Below are 24,508 nucleotides of genomic sequence, written 5' to 3'. Positions count from 1 at the left end.
GGAATTGTTTTTGCTGAGGAGATAATGGACTATTTTCTCCAAAACATGTATGAGTAGATAAATGTAATAAACAAGGTGTTTTGTTTAAGAGTGTAGAATGTTGACAAAGCGGACTGCTATTAAACTCCCGATTTTCAGAGTAATGGGATTAACGGTAAAAGTCAATATGGACCATAAAAATGGTCAAATTAATAAATACTATGCAGTATGTTCTGAGCTGTCAATGGTAACATGGTGTGGAATGATATTAGTAGACGAATAAGTTTGAATCCTTTTATAGGAAGAGGAATTGGAAAAGGGAATAATTTATCAACAGAGAAGTTTGATAAATTTCAAAGTTCCTTGAAATTATTTAGAAAGGACTAAATAAACAGATAGGGATTAACAGGGCAAGATGATTTTATGATAGATACTTTAATGAGTGTTTAAAAAAAAAAAAAGTTTCCACTCACTCATGATTCTCATAATTTTATTAATTTCATTCATAGATTTTAAGATATTTTCCGATCATCATTATTTTCATTTCCTCTTGTCCAGCTCCTGCCAGGTCGGTGTGTTGATGGCAGTTGTCCACCATTGCCTCTCCTTCCACCACTCCTCTTCAGTAATTGTATTCCAGCCCAGTCTTCTTTTTCTTACACTGTTTTTGAGAGCGTCTATCCATCTTGCTCTGGGCCTCCCTCTTAGCTTCCAACACTTGTTTTGGTATCCTCCCCTTCTCCATCCTATCACTCAGTTTTTGTACCCCTATATCTTACTGCCACTCCTTGTCTTCCCTACCGTACTCCTGAGGAACTTAACCTCACTGGTCTGAATTTTACTCTCATTTGCTGCTGCTTCTGATGCATACGTTAACATAGGGGAATAGTAAATCTTGTACATTCTCTCTTCACATTTCATAGGAACTTCTCTGTTCCACACCAGGTTCCTTACGTTCTAGTAGAATGTACCAATGATTTTCAATGTTTTTGTTCACTGTATTTGGCTGATGATGACCACAATAGGTCAAACAAGCACCAAACAAAATATGACTCTCTTAAATTGTGAGTTTTAGTCTATGCAGTAATGAAAGGTGGACCCGAAAATTAAAATTCTTAAGAATTGCAACCAAGAGTTTGTAAGTCAATATGAAACCACAATGAAGTTCATTCTCTGCAGCTCTACATGCTGCTCTATCCTGTGCTAACCTTTTCATTTCTATGTAACTGCTACATCTTACATCTACTCTAATCTATTTGTCGTATTCATATCTTGGTCTACCCTTACTGTTCTTACCATTTACACTTGCCTTCCAAACCAACTGAACAATTCCTGGGTGTCTTTAAGATGTATCCTATCATTCCATCTCTTCTCGTCAAATTGTGCCGAATCTATCTCCTCTCACAAATTTGATTCAGCATCTCTTCATTAGCGATTCGATCTATCCATTTCACGTTCAATATTCTCCTGTAACACCACATTTCAAAAGCTTCTATTCTCTTTCTTTCTGAGCTAGTTATCGTCCATATTTCACTTCCATACAATGTTACGCTCCAAACGAAAGTCTTCAAAAACATCCTTCTAATTCCTATATCAAGGTTTGAAATGAGCAAATTTCTTTTCTTAAGAAAGGCCTTAATTGTGCATCAATAGTTATTGTGCGTTTAACTGGCATCAGCCTTGTCTACTTGGCTGCTGAGTACTGTGCTCCTGTCTGGTTGAAAAGTGTACATGTGAAGAAGGTAGACACAAAATTGAACGATACAATGCGTTGCATTACTGGTACCATCAAACCAACTCCACGTTACTGGTTACCTGTGCTGAGTCACATCTGTCCACCTCACTTAAGGCGGAAGCAGGTTCTACTAAGGGAAGCTAAGGAAATCTTTGCATCACCCTCTTTGCCACTGCACCAAGAATTCTGTCATCCGCCACTGCAGCGACTGCAATCAGGAAGACCAGCAAGTGTCACTGCAGGGCAACTCATTGGGAATGGATTTGACCTAAATGAAAGCTGGAAGCATGAGTGATCAACTAAAACACTGGGAACAAGTGTCCACCATCTTGATCCCACAAAGAAGCCAAACGGTTTTAACCTACAGAGGAACCTCTGGTGCCGTATCAACAGGTTAAGGACTGGACATGGTTGTTGCAATTATTTCAGGTATAAGTGGGGTTGGATCAGTTCACCAATGTGTGATTGTAACCTGGAAGAACAGACGATTGAGCACCTGGTCCAATGCTGTCCTCTTCATTCGTACCCTGGCACTCCCGACTATCTGTTCGCTCTCACACCCGGTTTAACTGAATGGCTGAGAAGGATGGACTTTAAAGTTTGATTTTGCCTTGTATATATATTGTATAAAATCACCATGCGATTAAATAAATAAATAAATTACTTATTCTACTACCAAAGTAAGAATAACCAAACACTTCCTTCAAGAATTTGTTTCCTAATCTAACTATTGGCCTGTCGCATCAATAGCTGCGAACAAAGACTAAAAATGAAACAGATGATACAGGAAGCATGAGAAAATACACTGAACTCCAGAAGACCATTTAACTGCCTTTAAACTTACACTTCTGTTGTGACTATACATATGAAATTTTTGAAACTCCGCAATTTATAGAATTTTCACAAAATCTGAAATATACCTATGCATCATCCCCTGAATCTTAAGACAGTAAGGACCTAATCCTGAAATGTGGCTACGGTTAGCATAGAAGGACATTGCACTATTATACTGCTGTATAAATTCATGAAATCATCATGTAGCATCATACGTTTAAGTACATCGTTTACTTGAGGTTGTGGTAAATATACAAAACCACCGTGAAACACGAATTAAAATATCCATTTACAATTTCCGCAGCAGAATGTTGTGCTTGGTAGTGCATACACATTTCAATTAATAACCTTTCACTGACTAATTCAATGTTTCATTACAAAGGACTTTTTGAAATACAGAAAATCCTGACATGGATTTCATTCTGTTTCTTGCTTTTTAGAATCAACATGGAGCAACAACTAACAGTCTGGTGATAACTTGATTTCACAGAGCCATCTATTGGACTAACATAGAAAGATGAGCGGAGACAACTGTTATTGAGCCATCTCTCAGTGAATACAGTTAACAGCAATGACCTAGGCATCCTATTATTCAAATAAATGACTTAATGAAATAAATAATATTTTTCAAGTAATCCTAAGATGAACACCTTTCTTTCGATGTATAATCCGTAGGTGTTAGTGTTGCAGTTTTCTCACAATATTGTCTTACAGTTCAAATTATATACATAGAAGATATTTCCTGCATCACCTGACTTCCTTCAATCAGAGCCCATAACTTGTTTCGGACTTCATCTTGTACCCCTTCTGAAAGACTGTGTCCATACCAGTTAGCAATGTCTTCTGCAGACTCAGATAAAATAACAATATCATCGGCAAATCTCAGTTTTGATTTCCTAGAGCCTTTAACCAATCAAGCCAGTTTGATGTGTACGGACTAGGCTAGCAATGTTTTAGCTGTACACCTGCGTTCCATCTGTTAGTTGTCAACGCGAACGTTTAGCGCGGCTCGCATTGCAGGGTATCATTCTATGCAGGGGAGTATCTTCTACCGTAATGCGGCATTGTGTTGGCGTAAAAAGAATTTGTTTCATCAATGTCGATCATTGTAAACAACATGGCGGCATCCTCCCAAGGTCTGTATTTAGCTAATGCAGCTCACGAACGCATATTAGGTGAAAGTAGTGATGAGAATAATCCGAGTGATAATGAAACTGTTAGTGATGATGATAATGCACAGCAGGAAATTACGTGTTATGTACATAATGCTTACCCGAGTGGTCATAGACACCTGTTGATTCAAATTTTATTCCAACAAGAAGATAATTAGGCATTGCATGCCACTTTTTTGTATGTAGATACAACATCTGCATGATATGAACTGCATATCCACTTATTTTGAACAAAATTAGACAAATTCTTTAGAAGTTATAGCAATGTTTGTGACAGAATGTAAAATTGTGATATATTTCTAAATTTATTATCACTGTAGGATAAAACTTGGCCAACTTTTAATACCGGCTTGAAGGGTTAATTCTAAGAATGTGTATGAGAACAGTGACTGGATCTGTGTTGGTGCAAAGTCCTTTTTTCTGCAATCCATGTATTTGTTTTTATTGGTGAAAGTGGCAATTGTTTGTGAAAGGTGTGAATAATATAAAACATTTAACAAAAACAACAAAAATATAAAGTCTAGGCATACTGCATTAATTACTCAAGTCTATATGGCACTATATTTTCTGTGGGGTATAGATGTGATGTAAAGAAACTTGACTACCAAAATTCATTGCTGTATTAATTTATTATCCATACCTTATAAAGGAAAATTGTATTAGCACTCTCCCACAACAAAAAATGTTAAAAATAAAAATCTGCCATGAGTCGCCATTACCTAAAGGGAAAGGATAATAATGCTCTGCAGTAGTGACACTTACGTTTTCTCCTGTCCGTGCTGACACCAGGTGGAACGGCAGCCCATTCTCTTGAATGAACTTGTTCTGCCTGTCGTGTCTCACAGCACGCTGATGCTCCAGATCACCTGGAACATCACAACTACACTTTACAAGTCAAGCCTTGATCCTACCTTCCACAAGATATTTTACACAAAAGTAAACGATCGAGAAGAGGACGAGGGCTGTCTTTTCCCTGCTGCTGCCACCCACTTCTGTGTAATTCTACATGACTGTAACGTTTTCACAGTCATTTCCATTACAAGCTATTACTTTTTTCCAGAGCCAGTGAACACTATCCTCCACCAATGAAGGACAGATACGGAAATTTATGAGTTGTGTGTGTACTGTATACAGAGTGTATAAGAACTATACCAACACCAAAATTTGGGATGCTCTTCGTGGTATGTTAAGAAACGATGGTGCAATGGGATTGGCGGAGAAAACTGTTCCTTTAGAGAAAATAAGATTACTTTGTTACTTCTGGGTGCAGGATTCAAACTGAAAAACTCGCTGTATTTGCTACGCCAGAGCACAAGCTCAAGAGAAGGGGAGGGATGGGAAGTGGGGTGTATGATGGAGACAGAGATAATGCTCCGCGTGTATGCGCAAGTTTTCTCGTTTGACTTGCAAAGGATTGTTGTTCTTTTTTACAGGCAACATCCACAGTTCGTTTATTAAACAGCCATAACTGAACACACAGAGTACAAGAACACACTTGTCAGTCAAAGAATTCACCAGATCGTTTCTCCTCTTGACTGTTGGTTGCAGAAACGTTTTAAATTATTTAACATTCTTGAAGATGCAATGCTGCTGCCCCACAATTGTGTATTCCTTCACTCATAACATTGTAAATGGAATGAAATACTGAACAAAGGAAACAATATGCCCAATGGTTTGATTGCAGTAGAGGTACAATATGTCCCCCTCCTACTCCGATACAAAGTTCACAACAGTGTAGTAGTGACCTTTGCGCTCTCTTCAGGACGTGCGGCACGTCACAAACAACCTGGAAAGCTGTATGTATTCTTGGTACAAGTTCTTTATCTCTTTCTACAGGGTTCTCATAGTACTCGATTTGTTCAGAACAAACTGTACACTGCCCACTGGGGCTGGAAAGCAGCTATGTGAAACAAACGAGAAACTTTGCATTCAAACTGAGCATTACCTTTCTCTCCAACTTCCCTTCCCTTCCTTCCTCTGATGCTCCGGCATAGCAAATATGGCAAGTTCGTCAATTTAAATTTTCTCTGCCAATCCGACTGCACCATCGTTCTTAACATAGCACGAAGAGCATCCCTGTTTGTTTTGTTGGGATCATCCAGCTGAACCCTAGTGTTACATATATCAAGGTGAAGAGCAGATTTTATGTACAACTAAGAATTACTTACAAATCAGGTTTAAATATGTCTTGTAATAATTAAAATCATTTTCTCTCTTTTCAGGATTCATTTAAAAGACAGGTTATTTCAAAGGTATAGGTTACCAACGTAATTTGTACTTATGAATGTTTTAATATTTCAGGTGTGAAAAATTATTAAATGGGCTCCCTGGCCGAGGCAGTAAAGGCATGCTCGGTTCGCCCAGAAGGACGTGGGTTCGAATCCCCACCAGGAAGTCGTAAAATTTAAGAAACAAGATTTCCAATTCCGGAGGTGCATATGGCCCTGAGGTCCATTCAGCCTACACCAAAAATGAGTACCAGGTTAATTTCTGGGGGCAAAGGCAGCCGGGCATAGAGCTAACCACTCTACCCCATCAGTGCCAAGGTTAACAATGATGGAAGCCTTTACCTTCCACTCCTCCAAGGGCCTTCATGGCCTGTACGGATGTGACTTTGCTTTGCTTTTTTTGCAAAATTATTAATCAACATTAAGTCAGAGAGACAGAGGAATAAGAAAAAACACACATAATAGCACAAACACAACGGAATGTCAGTATATGAAGAGGGAGCAACAGAAATAGGAGATGAGGACAGTCTCCACATCTTCATACAATGCCATCTTCAGATAGATGAGCTCTTTCCTCATCAATCCCAGTTCAATGAATGAATGAATGAATTAATGAATGAATCAATCAATCAATACTGATCTGAATTTAGAGCAGTCGCCCAGGTGGCAGATTCTCTATCTGTTGTTTTCCTAGCCTTTTCTTAAATGATTGCAAAGAAATTGGAAATTTATTGAACATCTCCTTTAGTAAGTTATTCCAATCCCTAACTCCCCATTCTATAGATGAATATATGCCCCAATTTGTCCTCTTGAATTCCAACTATCTTCATACTGTGATCTTTCCTACTTTTAAAGACGCCACTAAAAACTTATTAGTCCATTAATGTCATTCCACGCCATCTCTCTACTGACGTACCGCTGATAGTTGGGCCCACAAGAGTTGGAATCTCACTATTAGCACCATCAGTGACAAAAAGTTTGACTAACGCCGCTCGAAAATGGTCTACTGCTAGGGCAACGATAACACAGATTTGCTCTCAGTCGCTTCTGTGATATTATTCGGAATGGTGCTGTGTTAGCTGTGTTAGTTGTTGCTGGTCTATGTAATTATTTACGTGTTTGTTTCCTGAATATTATTTTTTTGTAAGTTAATCAGTGGCTAGTTATACAGTTCTATTCTCTATTTAACATGTGCATTTGTTGAGGTTATTGTCAGTTTAGTGACTATGAAATCTCATATTTATCGGCAATGACATGTTCTGTCTTAAATGCTGGAATTATTAGCATGAGCTTGGGAACGGGTCAAAGTTTATTGAATTGCATTAGGCCAACATAGTTGATTAAATATTCAGCCTGCATGAAAGGGTGATATGCCGCAGATGGAGGTAACTATGACAACGCAGCGTAATTTGTAGTTACTGCTTTTGCTACTCAAATGTCAGACTCCAATTCTCGTGGGCTCAAGTTTTCCCAGCCCAAAGTTTGCAACATTTTAGTAATGCTACTCTTCTACACTGAATCAATAACAGCTAATTTCTTGCAAACACTATTCCTTTGCTGGAAATCACCCAAAACAAATCAACCTGCTTTTCTCTGGATCTTTTCCAGTTCTTGAATCAAGTAATCCTGGTGAGTGTCCCATACACTGGAACCATACTCTAGTTGGGGTCTTACCAGAGACTTATATGCCCTCTCGTTTACATCCTTACTACAACCCCTAAACACCCTCACAACCATGTACAGAGATCAGTACTCTTTATTTACAATTCCATTTATGTGATTACCCCAATGAAGATCTTTCCTCATATTAACACCTAGGTACTTACAATGATCCTCAAAAGGAACTTTCACCCCATGAACGCAGTAATTAAAACTGAGAGGACTCTTCCTATTTGTCAAACTCACAACCTGACTTTTACCCCCTTTATAATCATACCATTACGTACTGTCCATTTCACAACATTGAGGTCAATTTGCAGTTGCTCACAATCTTGTAACTTATTTATTACTCTATAAAGAATAACATCATCCACAAAAAGCCTTATCTCTGATTACACTTCTTTACTCATATCATTTATATATATGAGTGCAATTAGATTAGACAAAAGAGTGACTGAAAAGGTGACTATATTTCTAGAAAATAGTTCCCAGAGAATTAGAGTAGACAAAGCTTTACCTGACCCTGCAATAATTAAGAGGGGAGTTCCTCAAGGCAGTATTATTGGACCTTTATGTTTTCTTATATATATGCCGAGCTGAGCGGCTCAGACGCTTGTTATTTGCTTTACATCCCCCTAACTACTTTTACGGTTTTCGGAGATGCCGAGGTGCCGGAATTTAGTCTTGCAGGAGTTCTTTTACGTGACATTAAATCTACCGACATGAGGCTGACATATTTGAGCACCTTCGAATACCACCGCACTGAGCCAGGATCAAACCTGCGAAGTTGGGGTCAGAGACCAGCATCTCAACCGTCTGAGCCGCTCAGCCTATTCTTCCTGTTCCTGTTCTTTCACCACCCTTTCCCTTTTCCAGTACTTATCCGGCTTCTTATCCTACACTTATAGCACGTCAAGAATGATGGTCTGGCAGTAGGGTCTGTCTATGCGTACTGATGCCCGCCCTCCTGATGTGCGAGAGTTAACTAAGGTCCGATCGGCTGTAGCTTTGTTAAGTTGGACCGCTTGTCAAAATGTGCTCACGCGCTGTATCCTGGCATGCCTTGGGCGTGAGATGACACCAGTTGCATTTGTAACATCACTGAGTAGGGTTTGGTGCCGGCAGTTGAAATGTTTTGGATAACTGAAACCCGCCGAGTGTGAAATAAGGTCTGTGGTTCCATTTTTTAGAGCAAGGAACCTGTCAGTTGCGGACATTCATCGGCATGCTGTGCAGAATAAGCAACGTGGCCTATTGTCATCTGGAGTTTTGTTGCTGCATGACAATGCACGACCTTCTGCTGCTCAAACTGAAGAGTTAATCCGATCGTTTGGATGGGAGCAAATGATCACTCACCGCACAGCCCAGACCTCGCGTTGAGCGATTATCATCTGTTCCATTACCTGAAGCAATTCCTCACCAGTCAGCGGTTCGACACCGACGAAGAATTCACAACTAAGTATTTTTTTTTTTTTCCATCTTGTTGATACATTAGTTAATGTTAGTTAATATTAGTTAATGAATCGACAATCTGTTTAAGTGCGATACGGACCATGAAGTTGATTTTAAGTAAACCGACGAAGAAGTGAAAACAGTACTTGAAGATTGCCTTCAGTCACAGATGGTAGAGTTGTACGATGAGGGGGTAAAAAAACTTGGTGAACGCTATAATAAATGTTTAACTCTTACAGTGCCAAGATGCCAATGCATCGGCACTTACATTCTGTACGAAAAATGCCAGGATGCCGATTCCATCGGCACCCTCTTATAAGTGGTGTAGTTATGTAGTAAGGTGCTAGATTTCGTCGCAAATCAAGTAGAAAGAAGGTAGAATGTTTGTAATTCCTTCTTATGTCATTAGATGGCACTGGCATAGCTTCATTTTTGCTAGTTTACTCGTCGATTGCGAGTGTATGATCTGTGAGTGCTTGACATCTATGATCCAATATGCCAGCCTCCTTGTTTGTTTAGCTCCGCTTGTTGTGACTTGTTTTCAATAATTTTACGTTCTAATTGACACATTTGAGTTATTTTTCATAATATATTAAGTTTATTATTATTTATACCGCAGTTATAATTACCTAGCAATTTATTTAGGTCGTAGTAAAGTTGTAAATAGTACAATTATCACAACAAGGCATGTCGTCACGTAGGCCTAATTCGGGAGAAGAAATTGAGGAACTTTTGGGTTGCTTTGAAGATGTAAGCGACTCTAATTTTATCGAAAGTGATGATTATGATTTTTTGGGGTCGTCAGGTAGCGCACCAGAGAATGATGGAGCCGTGCCATTGGCTAATGGGCTTACAACATTTCGTGCAATGTCAAAGAGCTATAGTGACAGTGCTAATGAAAATGACAGTAACGGTGAATTAGATGATTCTTGGACAGAATGCATATTCCCTGAAAGTAATGTTGTCCATCCCCGCCATTTTTATCAAATCCCAGGGCCTAAACACATAGGCCTACCTCAATCTGATGCTCCGCCCATAGAATATTTCAATCTGTTCTTTACACTTCCATTTCTGACACTATTACTTGATTTTGTATGTTGTTCTGATCTTCTGAACTGTTCTGTAGTAACAAATACTGCTACTAGACACAGTTCTTTCAAATGATAACTATTACTCTCTCAAAATTCATAAAATATTCAATCGTTGACAGGTTACACTGTTCGTGTCTTTCTCTCCACATGTTCAATGTTTTTGGAAATTAGTTTATAAATTGTAAAGTAGACCTACATTAACAACATAAATTGGTATATATGATCGCAGATATGAGTTAAGATTAAATATCTTCACTTAGTCACTTTGAGTTTAGTGTAAAATGTGCTAATTAATTTCAAATTAAGTTTTTCCTTGTTTTAAATAAAAAATAATATTTTTGTGCACATTATTCCACAAAATTTTGTTTCTTGAAATGCAAGTCACATGTTTATATTCCTTGGAGTATATCAAGCTCACATACCAAATTTTACCTCAATATCTTTTAAACTGAGACGTAAATAAAATATTTTATACAGTGATGCAAAATCCATTGAAACATGCTCGGCATTCTATGCATATGATGACCTATTATGGGTCGGCATCCAAAGGGTTAAACAAACACGGTAACTATGTAGAATAATAGCTTAATGTGTAAAGAGGACATAATAAAAAGATTTTGGCAATATCATAATCACTTTTTCCTATTGACAAACAGACTTACTTAAAAAATAGCCTTCGTAGTTGGGAAGCAGAAACAAGCTTGTTGGTGGCTGAGAAGAACTGGGATTGATGAGGAGAGAGTCTGTCTCTTTAAAGATGGCCGTGTATGAAGATGTGGAGATTGTCCTTGTTCTTTGTGTTTCCATGTTTGTCCTCAACTTCTGCTTTGATTTACTTTACATAGGAAATTTAATATGTCCTCCTATTCAATACATACACATCTCCATCATGAGATGGAGTAATAATCGACTCGTCCGAGCCATCTTCAGTGAAAAAGGTTAGAGTTTCTTTTACATAATTGATGCTAAAAATGTGTTAGAACATAATGAAGAAGAGAATGAAAACAAATGAGACATGACAGAAACAAACAATAAGTGATTATGGCGAGGTTGTGGACCTCTTAGTCTAAAACTTGAAGTGTATTATAATTAAAAATCGACGAGGACGGCTTTATACTAAAAATATGTAATTAGTTCACCTTGGTCAATAGATTAAATGTTAAGTAAAAGGACATTGAAATAACCTGGGCCTTCTTCAGCCTTGAAAAAGAATGATAAGTTTATAGAATACTCTAGAAAAAAAACACACATTAAAAGTCCATATGAAAGAATTAATCTTGAAACATTTTAACTTGTTGTAATGTAAAAACGAATATAACCAAGAAATAGTCATCATAATCATCATTGTACAGTTCCAGTTTCCCGGGTACTGTTAATGAGCCTCTTCCACTTCTTCCTGTCCATATACAACTTGTCATGGAGAACATCATTCACTGTCCATCCTCTGGTAACTAGATCAAACTAGATCATGTCCATCCATCGGGTTTTGGGTCTTCCTGCAGGTCTTTTTCCCTCCACCTGTCTTTCCAAATTTATCCAGGCTATTCTTGTAGGCTCCATCCTCATCACATTCCTGTACCACCATAGTCTGGATGTGCCGATTCGGTCTAATAGGGATGTCTTTATTCCGGCTTCTTTCGTCACCTCCTCATTTCTTAACTTGTCCATCCTGGTCTTCTGGATGGTGATCTAAGAAATTTCATCTCTGATGCTTGCAGTCTTGATGAATCTCTTTTTGTGAGGGTGCACGCTAAAATCCCATAGGTCAATATTGGTATGAAATAGCTGTTAAATATCATCAGTTTGGCTACTTCTGGAATCATGTCATCCCATAAAAGTGTTCTTACTTTTTGGTAGAATTCTGATCCCTTTTGCACTCTGTTTGTAATTTCCTTTCTGACCGAATTATCACCGGAGATTACACTACCAAGGTAAGGAAAACTGTCCATACACTCTAGCTGGTGGTCTCCTAGTTTTACACTTGCTGGACGCCCTTTTCTGTTGACTGCCATCACCACTGTCGTGGTCTTGCTGATGTTGATGTTATATTCCTGGAACTGGGATTTCCATACGCTGAGTCTGGTCTGTACTTCCTCTTCTGTTTCACCCCAGATCATGATATCATCAGCAAAGGTCACTGCATTCAGTTCACCTAACTTTTCCTTGACGTTCTTCATTATATTGTCCATAACAATGATGAACAGTATTGGGACAGTGCACTTCCTAGTTGAACTCCACACTTGCTCTCAAACCATGGTGATTGACTTTCCCCAATTTGTACACAGCTAGTATACAGTCTTTGTACAACATCTGAATTATCCTTACCAGTCCTTTAGGCACATTTATTTTTCTGAGGCACTCCCAAATCTTATCTCTTATAGCACTATCATAAGCCTTTTCTATACCCTGGAATACAATGACCACGTTTTTGTCTTTCTCCCAATACCTTTCCATCAGCATGCGGGTGCTAAAAATTAGATCCATTGTTGATCTGTTACTTCTGAATCCATACTGCTCCTCCTCTAACTGTGGTTCAATGATGGATCTCAATCTCCTTTTATGATCTTCTCTAGAATTTTTAGCCCATGAGTCAGCAGTGTTATTCCTCTATAGTTGGTGGGTTTCCGTCTGCTGCCTTTCTTAAACAGGGGAATTATAAAGCCCTTGCTCCAGTCTGCAGGTATTTTGTTGTCTGTCCATATGGCATTTAGTACTCTGTGCAGCCACTGTATACTCCAGATGCCTGCTGCCTTTATCATGTCCGCATTCACTTCATCTGCACCAGAAGATTTTCCTTTACGCACAGATTTTAAGGCTGTCTCAGTTTCTATCCAGGTGATAGGAGGTTCCTCATTGTTGGCTTGGATTTCTGTTTCTGTATTTTGTTCTGAACAGGTCTATTCAGTAGGTGGTGGAAATGTTTCTTCAGGACTTCTCTCATGTCACTTTCTGTCCTAACCATTTTCATCTTCAAGTGCCTTTATGGTATTCATTGACTTCCTTTTACCTCTGATAACACTATACAGTAATTTCTTATTGCCTCTGCTGTCTTCCTCCAGTTTCTGAGTGAATATAGTCCATGCCTTGGTCTTTTCTTCTGTGACTGTTCTTTTAACGTCCAGTTTCTTGTTTCGGTATTATTGCTCGAGGTTTCTGATCTTTGCCTGGTCTCCGGTAAGATCCGGTTTATTTTTCTCCAGATCCCTTTCTTTCTGCAAGAGATTTCTTTCCCTGATTGCTGCTCTCACTCTTTCATTCCACCAAGGTGTTTCCTTCTCCCTTGTTTTCATACTTGTCTTTCCACAAACTTCAGTTGCTTCCTTAACCAATGTGTCCCTTAGTCTGGTCCATTCTGCCTCTTCATTTATCCTTTCATCCTTTGGTAACAGGGTTTTTATCCAGTTCTGATACTCAGTTCTCTTATCTGTTTTCTGGAGTTCTCATACTTTGATTTTTGGCACTTTCCAGTTCTGTACTTTTGGCATATAGAAGTTTCTCAGGTCTGCTACTAATAGACGGTGGTCACTGTGAAGGCTCTCGCTGGGTATTACTCTGACATCTGTTACCATTCTGCTCCTTTCTTCATCTGAGATGACATAATCAATTACAGTCTTTTGTAGTCCATCCCAAATGTATCGTGTTATTTTATGGCTGTGTCTCTTCTTGAACCAGCTATTTTTCACCACCAACCCATTCCCCATACAGAAGTCACAGAGATTTTCACCTACTATATTTCTTCCACCATATACATGAGGTCCCATTATGTTCTCATATCCTGTTCTATCTGTCCCAATCTGTGCATTCAGATTCCTATGATGATTACTCTCTCTTTACTAATAGCTTTTTCTAAATCATCAAGAAACTGGTTCTTATCCTCTTGACAACATCCAGTTTGAGGTGCATAAATCTGTACCAAAGTTAGTTTTTCTTTCGCTAAATGTACAGTCACCTTTATTATTCCCTCACTAACATACTGAATGTCAGCGACTTCTTCTAGATCTTTACTCATGATGAAACCAACACCATTCCTCATTTCTTTGTCATTTCTATGCCAATATAGTGTATACTGTTTTCTTGATTTCTTCATTTGGTTTCATTCAGCCCCAGTAACATTCATTTCCCCCTTTCCACGAGGTCCACTAGTTCTTCACATTTTCCTGTGAGACTCAGTAAGTTGATGGTCCCCATCTGTGTTAGTCTCCTACAGGATTTTTGCAGGACCCTGTCTATCATCAGACCATAAACCATCATCTCTGACATGAGTCTGCTCATGCTGGAGTCTTAATTTAGTTGATAAATGCGTTCCGAGGCTCTTATGTGTTCTGAAAGCAACTATAAACTCTTTTAATGGCTTGCCAGGCCTAACGTAATTGAGGATTTTCTTTCTGGGTTTACTCCCTTAGCCTTTGAGGATCCTTCCTCATACCACAAGGCAGCGGGTTCCATCTGTACTACTGCCAGAGGAATGGGTAGCCTGCTCCGCCAGTTCCACTGCACCGAATCATATTCTCCGCTTTTGCTGCCGTTGAGGTCTTCACTCGTTACCCTCAGCTGGGACTCTTTACCAGATGTTACACACTGGGCCAGTGTGCTCTGGGACTCACATAGGCAGGGGCACCACTTCCTGGGCAGGGCTGCCTCTGAGAGGGTCCCTACCTGTTACCTTTAACCAAGAAATCGTATAGAAGAATATATAAGTTTGCTCACAGAATGAATCCGTGATAGTTCAATTTATCGTCCATATGCGCATGCACAGTTGGCAACTAGTTTGAAACATGACGAGATAATTTCCACTATGAACGGAAGTGGTTGGAGACGTCAGCTGTTTTGAACCAACGTGTTGTGTACTCTGCGAGCTTCAGAAATTAATTAGGATTTTATTCGTAACTTCAAGTTTAAAAATTGATGAACACCGTAAGATAACAATGTCAATGACTACATAGTATTTGTTGAAAGTCTGAAATATATAGACATAAATACAGAAGGTCAGTTATAAAACAAACATAGATGACACTGGGTATGTACGCACATATTCTGACTTGCTGACTGAAAGAGTTTTCGTCCAGGATCAGAAACTGTTCCAATGGTTTGCTGATGGTTTCGAACAGTTTGAAAACCTTGTACGAACAACATATTAGCAGTCAGGAACTCTGATGATTGCTACTACGAACGCGAATTTGAATGTGCGCATGTGTCTGATAGTTGGCAACAGTTTCTGACTGTACTACGAAGCTTTTATTCTTGAAGTCTTAATGATAAGTATCAGTAACAGCAAAATTATCGCCCTGTAGAAAAGTTTGGAAATGAAGAATTTAAAAAATAATTAATGAAATGAAATATGCTGTCAATACGAAAAACAAAACTAATACCTTTGTAACCGTACGTATGTACGATCCCCGAGTTTTTAGGTTAGAAAATTTTCGTATATAGTTTGTAATGTTAAAATCATGTAATTTTGTTTATTTACAATGTAAAAACGTAATATTATAAGAAGAATGTGTAGTTAGGGAATATTGCATATGTGCATCATTATATTTTGTATAAATTTCCGTTTGGGTAAGAGTCTGTAAATATGGCCTAGCCGTAAGGATTGTGCAACCGGGAAAACAGCGACTATATCGGAAAGGACGGTTGAGGTCTGTTGTGTGTGTTGCAACTAAGTGGCTTGGAAACACGGGGTACGGCAGGTTGTATCGGTTGAAGAATTGGAGTGGATCAATGTGGACATACATGAGTGAACGTTCTATGTCACATCAAATACTCGATAGCCAATGCGAGGGCTTTGTTTTGAGCAAGGTTTGGGTTGACTGGGTGACGCGGGAAGAAGTGCCTGTGAGAGCGTTGCTACCAGTAAACTTTTCAGTACGCTATAACCACGTGTAGCAAGCCTATATAAGTGTGTACGCGTGTGCGGCGAGTCATTCTGATTCTGATACTTATTCTGATTCTGACTCTGATGCTGATACTGTGTGTTTCTCATTTGTACCGGTCTGCGGGAGCTACGTATTTGCGCAGTTTGGTATGCGATCTGCTATTGTTCGTGAGTATCTGTTACGGAGTGAACATGGTATAATCACGACGACTTACCGGCTTTGCAGTGGACTTTCTGTAAAAGAAAGTGTTTGTTTGTAACTTGTCAGCCAAGTATGCAGCTTCAGTTGATGGAGAATTTTGCTGTTTGCTTACCTCCGGACATGTAACGCTTTCTGTCCAGCCGGCAATTGGAAAGGATTCAAAACGTCGACGAAGAAGTGTAAATAAGGTTAGGGATGCTCTTCGTAAAGAAGGTTGCATCCATATGTAGAGAAATAGTCGTCGTACTTTTCTCTACCAGATTAGGATTCACGGTAACAGTGGAGTGCAGTGGGGCTCTTACCTGGAGGTATGTTAAAAGTATAATGATGTTTTATTTTTTATTGGTGATTTTAGTGGTTTGTAATTTGCGTTTGTAGACGGCCCACACGAGTCGGTCTCGTTAAAAGATATTTTATTTTATTGGTGATTTTAGTGGTTTGTAATTTGCCTTTGTAGACGGCCCACACGAGTTGGTCTCGTTAAATGATATTTTATTTTATTGGTGATTTTAGTGGTTTGTAATTTGCCTTTGTAGACGGCAAACACGAGTTGGTCTCGTTAAATGATATTTTATTTTATTGGTGATTTTAGTGGTTTGTAATCTGCCTTTGTAGACGGCAAACACGAGTTGGTCTCGTTAAATGAAATTTATTTTATTGGTGATTTTAGTGGTTTGTAATTTGCCTTTGTAGACGGCAAACACGAGTTGGTCTCGTTAAATGATATTTTATTTTATTGGTGATTTTAGTGGTTTGTAATTTGCCTTTGTAGACGGCAAACACGAGTTGGTTTCGTTAAATGATATTTTATTTTATTGGTGATTTTAGTGGTTTGTAATTTGCCTTTGTAGACGGCCCACACGAGTTGGTCTCGTTAAATGATATTTTATTTTATTGGTGATTTTAGTGGTTTGTAATTTGCCTTTGTAGACGGCAAACACTAGTTGGTCTCGTTAAATGATATTTTATTTTATTGGTGATTTTAGTGGTTTGTAATTTGCCTTTGTAGACAGCAAACACGAGTTGGTCTCGTTAAATGATATTTTATTTTATTGGTGATTTTAGTGGTTTGTAATTGGCCTTTGTAAACGACAAACGAGTAAATCTCGTGAAGATATGATTTTGTGGGGTAGTATTGTGCATATTTGCTCTATGTAAACGGCAAGCACTAAGTGGGTTGCATAAGTGTTGATTTTTGTTGGTGTTTGTCACATATTAGTCCTTGTTCTGGGAGAAAAGTCATAGAATGAAACTTAAAGTGAGTCTTTTGTCAGTGGAGTAAGGCTGAACCTGGCATGTTACCCAAATTTAATTTCAGGGGTTATATAGCAACAGGTAAGGTTATAAAGTAAGTCTGGAGCCTCGTCAGCCTGATGACCGTCGCCTTGGGAGAGGGAGTGGCTCGTTGTTCTACATAATTAAATATTCCTGCAATTGTTTTGCAGGTGGTGCCCATTATCCTTGTTATTTACACTTATTTGAGTCAACGTTTATCTGTTCAGTATTTCAATAGCTTGCACTAGTTATACCTTTAATGTGTTTTTTTTTTTTAACCTAACATTTAATGTATAGATCAAGGTGGACTAATTAAATATTTTATTGACCTATCATATGTGTTTGTCCCATTTTGTGTGTTCCTTCCTTCTCTCTGACTTTATTTGACACTTGTATGTTCCTTTCCTATACTTACATTAATCAACATTGTTGATTTTGCACCAAACTATTAAAAGTTCAACTAAAATTTATTTTGCTAATGACTGTGCAAAATGTGGTAGAAATAATTCCAAAATCTCCAGCTATTTCAATTTTAGTTTTATGTGGATTACTGTCTACTTCTCACAAATTTTACTTTCTCGTTCAGCATGTAACTTCCCTTTTACCATTCTCCATGGCCGACTGACAGCAATGTACAATATATTTACTTCTACCCATAGAACCGCAGTATTTATAACTCAATATGGCAAATGTCAGCTCTCGGCATTATGTTAATGTATCTTCTTTTCATAACCTGTCCGGCTCCATGGCTAAATCGTTAACGTGCTGGCCTTTGGTCACAGGGGTCCCTGGTTCGATTCCCAGCAGGGTCAGGAATTTTAACCACTCAACAGGGAGTGCCGTACACTGCACGCTGACTCCCCAACATGCTCTGTCGCGGAGTGATGTGCATTGCACGCGCATAGCAGCTTCTGCTTTGTGCTCTTATCTAGCGAATAGTTTCTGAACTATTAGAAATGATTTTTCATTTGATGTGCATATCTATTGAGTGTATATCAATTAAGTACGATATTGTTGTTGTTGTTTGAGTCATCAGTCCATAGACTGGTTTGATGCAGATCTCCATGCCACTCTATCCTGTGCTAACCTTTTCATTTCTACGTAACTATTGCATCCTACATCTGCTCTAATCTGTTTGTCATATTCATACCTTGGTCTACCCCTACCGTTCTTGCCACCTACACTTCCTTCAAAAACCAACTGAACAAGTCCTGGGTGTCTTAAGATGTGTCCTATCATTCTATCTCTTCTTCTCGTCAAATTTAGCCAAATCGATCTCCTCTCACCAATTTGATTCAGTATCTCTTCATTCGTGATTCGATATATCCATCTCACCTTCAGCATTCTTCTGTAACACCACATTTCAAAAGCTTCTATTCTCTTTCTTTCTGAGCTAGTTATCGTCCATGTTTCACTTCCATACAATGCCACGCTCCACACAAAAGTCTTCAAAAACATCTTTCTAATTCCTATATCAATGTTTGAAGTGAGCAGATTTCTTTTCTTAAGAAAGCTCTTCCTTGCTTGTGCTAGTCTGCATTTTAAGTCCTCCTTACTTCTGCCATCGTTGGTTATTTTACTACCCAAGTAACAATATTCATCTACTTCCTTTAAGACTTCGTTTCCTAATCTAATATTTCCTACATCACCTGCCTTTGTTCGACTGCACTCCATTACTTTTGTTTTGGACTTATTTATTTTCATCTTGTACTCCTTACCTAAGACTTCATCCATACCATTCAGCAACTTCTCGAGATCTTCTGCAGTCTCAGATAAAATAACAATATCATCCGCAAATCTCAAGGTTTTGATTTCCTCTCCTTGGACTGTGATTCCCTTTCCAAATTTCTCTTTGATTTCCTTTACTGCCTGTTCTATGTAAACATTGAAAAGGAGAGGGGACAAACTGCAGCCTTGCCTCACTCCTTTCTGGATTGCTGCTTCTTTTTCAAAGCCCTCGATTCTTATCACTGCAGACTGATTTTTATACAGGTTGTAGATAATTCTTCGTTCTCGGTATTTGATCCCTATCATCTTCAGAATCATAAATAGCTTGTTCCAATCAACATTATCGAATGCCTTTTCCAGATCTACGAATGCCATGTACGTGGGCTTGTCCTTCTTGATTCGATCCTCTAAGATCAGACGTAAAGTCAGGATTGCTTCACGTGTTCCTACATTTCTTCTGAAGCCAAATTGATCTTCCCCCAACTCAGCTTCAACTTGTTTTTCCATTCTTCTGTAAATAATACGTGTTAAAATTTTGCAGGCATGAGATACTAAACTAATAGTGCGGTAGTTTTCACACCTGTCAGCACCGGCTTTCTTGGGAATAGGTATAACAACATTCTGCCGAAAATCGGATGGGACTTCTCCTGTCTCATACATCTTGCACACTAAATGAAATAACCTTACCATGCTGGTTTCTCCTAAGGCAGTCAGTAATTCAGAGGGAATATCATCAATTCCAGGTGCCTTGTTCCTATTTAGGTCGCTCACAGCTCTGTCAAACTCTGACCTCAAAATTTGGTCTCCCATTTCATCAGCATCAACAGCCCCTTCATGTTCCAGAACGAAATTATCTACATCGTTACCTTGATACAACTGTTGGATATGCTCCTGCCATCTTTCTGCTTTGTCTTCTTTCCCTAGAAGTGGCTTTCCATCTGAGCTCTTAATATTCATGCACCTAGATTTCCTTTCTCCAAAGGTTTCCTTGATTTTCCTGTATGCAGCATCTACCTTGCCCAGGACCATACAGCCTTCGACATCCTTGCACTTCTCCTTCAGCCATTCTTCCTTAGCTGCCTTGCACTTTCTATCCACTTCATTCTTTAATCGCCTGTATTCTTTTCTGCCCTCTTCATTTCTAGCATTCTTGTATTTTCGTCGTTCATCAATCAGGTCTAGTATCTCCTGAGTTATCCACTGATTCTTAGTTGATCTTTTCTTCCTTCCTAACATTTCTTCAGCAGCCCTACTGACTTCATTTTTCATGACTCTCCACTCTTCCTCTACTGTGTTTCTTTCGGCCTTTTCATTTAGTCCTTGTGCAACATGTTCCTTGAAACAATCCATCACACTCTTTTCTTTCAACTTGTCTAGATCCCATCTTTTTGCATTCTTTCCTTTCTTCAATTTCTTCAACTTCAGATGGCATTTCATGACCAACAAGTTGTGGTCAGAGTCCACGTCTGCTCCTGGGAAAGTTTTGCAATCCAACACCTGGTTTCTGAATCTCTGCCTAATCATAATGACGTCTATTTGATACCTTCCAGTGTCTCCAGGTCTCGTCCACGTATACAGCCGTCGTTTGTGGTGTTTGAACCAAGTATTGGCGAGGACTAAATTATGGTCAGTGCAGAATTCAACCAGCCGACTTCCTCTTTCTTTCCTTTGTCCCAATCCAAATTCTCCTACTGTGCTACCTTCTCTTCCTTGGCCTACCACTGCGTTCCAGTCTCCCATCACAATTAGATTCTCGTCACCTTTGACATATTGTATTAAATCTTCTATCTCCTCATATATTCTTTCAATTTCTTCATCATCCGCTGAACTAGTAGGCATATAGACCTGCACTATTGTGGTAGGCATTGGTTTGGTGTCTATCTTGGCGACAATAATTCTTTCACTATGCTGGTCGTAGTAGCTTATCCGCTGCCCTATTTTCTTATTCATTATTAAACCAACTCCTGCATTACCCCTGTTTGATTTCGTGTTGATAATTCGGTAGTCGCCTGACCAAAAATCCTGTTCTTCCTGCCAACGTACTTCACTTATACCAACTACATCTAACTTTAGCCTATCCATCTCCCTTTTCAGATTCTCTAACCTACCACAACGATTCAAACTTCTAACATTCCACGCTCCGACTCGCAGAATGTCAGTATCCATCTTCCTGATGATCGCCCCTTCTCGTGTAGTCCCCACCCGGAGATCCGAATGGGGGACTAGTTTACCTCCGGAATATTTTACCCGGGAGGAAGCCATCATCAGTACATCATTCATACAGAGAGAGCTGCATGTCCTCGGGAGGTGGTTACGGCTGTAGTTTCCCGTTGCTTTCAGCCGTGTAGCAGTATCAACACAGCTAAGCCATGTTGAGTATTATTACAAGGCCGTATCAGTCAATCATCTAGACTGCCGCCCTTGTAACTACCGAAAGGCTGCTACCCCCCTTTCGTTGAACCATTCGTTAGTGTGGTCTCTCAACAGATACCCAACCGATACGGTTGCACCTGCGGCTCGGCTATCTGCATCATTGGGACACGCAAGCCTCCCCACCGCGGCAAGGTCACATGGTTCGTAGAGGAGGAAGTACGATATATCGCATCTGAAAATGTAACAAGTTCTGTTGTTGACATCATGGCAGCTAAACCTTTTCTTGCGATCGCAAATTTGAAAATTAACGTTTCAATGAATGATATGGAAATTTTAGTCTTGTGAAATGAGGACTAGGATATAGAATCTGAGAGTGAAAGTAGTGATCATGACAATGATGTTGCTTTTGATACGCAGGAAAATATTGTCCGTAATGTTATTGATGATGAGTTTGTGTGGGAAGACATGAATAATTACAGAGAGCAAAGCAAAATGTTTACTTCAGATAATGGGCCTCTGAATGCTACAAAGAACTGCTTATACCCTGTGAAAATGTTTCAGCTGTTTTTTTACTGTCAAGTTCATCAATATTGTAGGAGATCAGGCAGATATCTATGCTCAGCATCACATGTGGACACACGGTATGTTATTTCCATTCCGATCGAGGGTAAATGAATGGGTACCAGTTACTGTGGAGGAGATGTGTGAAGTCTTTGCACTGTATATCTTAATGAGTGTAGTACAGAAACCTACACCGAGATCTTATTTCTCAAATAAACGGGTACTAGCTATTCTTATATTTGGTTCAGCCATATCCCTTGTTCGATTTGAAAGCATTTCAAGATTCCTCCATTTCACTGACCTTGGGTAATTCCAATAACTTACGCTGTTTGTGTGTTTAAGCATCAATAACAAACCTGAAATTTTTTGTAAAATCCATTGAACATTTTGTCAGATATGCCCAATTAACTAAAAGCCTGAACTCATAGCATGCTTGGTGCTCTACTCCTCCTGCAGCACAGAGTAGCCAGGTAGTGAAAGTTGTCCCATGCTGAGAGGTTAACCATCATTCGTTAATTCCTCTGATGCGGGGGCTGGGTGTATGTGTTGTCTTTCAATCAATCAATACAATCAATCAATACTGATCTGCATTTAGGGCAGTCGCCCAGGTGGCAGATTCCCTATCTGTTGTTTTCCTAGCCTTTTCCTAAATGATTTCAAAAAAATTGGAAATTTATTGAACGTCTCCCTTGGTAAGTTGTTCCAATCCCTAACTCCCCTTCCTATAAATGAATATTTGCCCCAGTTTGTCCTCTTGAATTCCAACTTTATCTTCATATTATGATCTCTCCTACTTTTATAAACGCCACTCAAACTTATTCGTCTACCAATGTCATTCCACGCCATCTCTCCGCTGACAGCTCGGAACATACCACTTAAATACAAAGTATGTTACAAGTGTTATTTTTTATATCCACCTATTCAATACAAAGATATATTTTTAGAAATTAAATATTATTATAAAATGTTAAGGGACATGTTTCGCCCATATTAAGGGCATCATCAGCTTCAAACTCAAACCTGTATGGTGAAAAATCAGGATCCTGATTGCTCTTACAAGTCATAAAAAGATGATATCATTGTAGGTGTCTGTCCAAACATACAAATTTGTATTTCTACTTGGTGCCGTATGGTTACTTCCCATGACCTTCACTATACCACCGCACCCATCTGACATCAGCAGCTAACCGAGCGAGTTGGCTGTGCGGTTAGGGGAGCGCAGCTGTGAGCTTGATTTCTGGAGATAGTGGGTTTGAACCCCACTGTCTGCAACAATGAAGATGGGGTTTTCCATTTTCACACCAGGCAAATGCTGGGCCATGGCCGCTTCCTTCCCACTCCTAGCCCTTTCCCATCCCATCATCCTGTCTGTGTAAGTGTGACGAAAAGCAACTTCTAAAAGAAAAAAAAGAAAAAAAAAAGAAAAAAGATCCTCTGCAACTAAAGTCTTGACGCCAACAATGCCCGACTCTAATTTATTGCATTTCTATCTTGCCTGTGTTTTGATTGCAGGAAATGCATACGTCAGCAACATTATTTGAACTTTATTACGTAAAATTAAACTGCATTTAACAAAAAACAAAGCGCATAACTGAATTATATATAAGTGCCTTATGACCTTTGAGATTTAATTTACATGTTTTAAGTTATATTTTTCTGGGACCTACAGAGATTTATGTATAAAACAGAATTACGCAAAACTGAGTTACGTACCTATAAATCAGTCTCAACTGTATTCTGCTGTTAGCTTTCAACCTCAGCATTTTATAAAATGTCATGGATTTTATGCTAATAGTATCTGATGTATCTCTCGTATTACGAGGGGAGTATCTCGCCAACAGACTATAATATAATTTTTTACTTACATTTATTTCCTACGAGAATAATTCCAGGCTTCTTGTGTTGTGAAGCGGTAATGGCTCGAACAGCATTCAACCACGTTTCCAAATTCTCAAAGCTTATTAGGTTGGTAACATCGTAGACAAGAAACACGATCTAGACAGGAAGACAGATATGAACAAGAATGTAACATTTGCTCCAGATTTATAGCCTGATGTCTGCTGCATGTGCCTGATTATATTATTGGAAAACTACATTGAAGAAAACTGCTTTCACAGTCATGATCTAATCTGAATCAATCAGGGTTTTTTCTTTTTCACACTACAATGTCAGTTGTCTACTAAAACAACAAAAACAACAACTGTGTGTCAATTACAATATATTTATCTCTCAACAAACTTATTAATTACCCCTTCTATTTTGTAACTGGTACAGTAATGACATTATGATTACATCACAAAACTTTGGCAAAAGAAAAACCCACCTACAATCAAAATTAGAGCACAAC

General features: G+C 38.9%; 1 protein-coding gene across 1 annotated transcript in view; it reads right to left on the bottom strand.

The window, feature by feature from the left end:
- LOC136883581 (ras-related protein Rab-28) overlaps nt 1-24,508 on the bottom strand; it is a 63,144-nt gene that overhangs the window by 8,713 nt on the left and 29,923 nt on the right. Inside the window, exons 3-4 of the mRNA XM_067155981.2 lie at nt 24,027-24,156; nt 4,483-4,586 (exon numbers count right to left, since the gene is read on the bottom strand). Coding sequence (XP_067012082.1) covers nt 4,483-4,586; nt 24,027-24,156 — 234 coding nt within the window. The remainder of the gene's footprint in view (nt 1-4,482; nt 4,587-24,026; nt 24,157-24,508) is intronic.

The sequence above is a fragment of the Anabrus simplex genome, chromosome 1 (genome assembly GCF_040414725.1).
Source record: "Anabrus simplex isolate iqAnaSimp1 chromosome 1, ASM4041472v1, whole genome shotgun sequence".
Taxonomy (NCBI): domain Eukaryota; kingdom Metazoa; phylum Arthropoda; class Insecta; order Orthoptera; family Tettigoniidae; genus Anabrus; species Anabrus simplex.
This window is presented reverse-complemented; position numbering and strand designations above follow the sequence as displayed.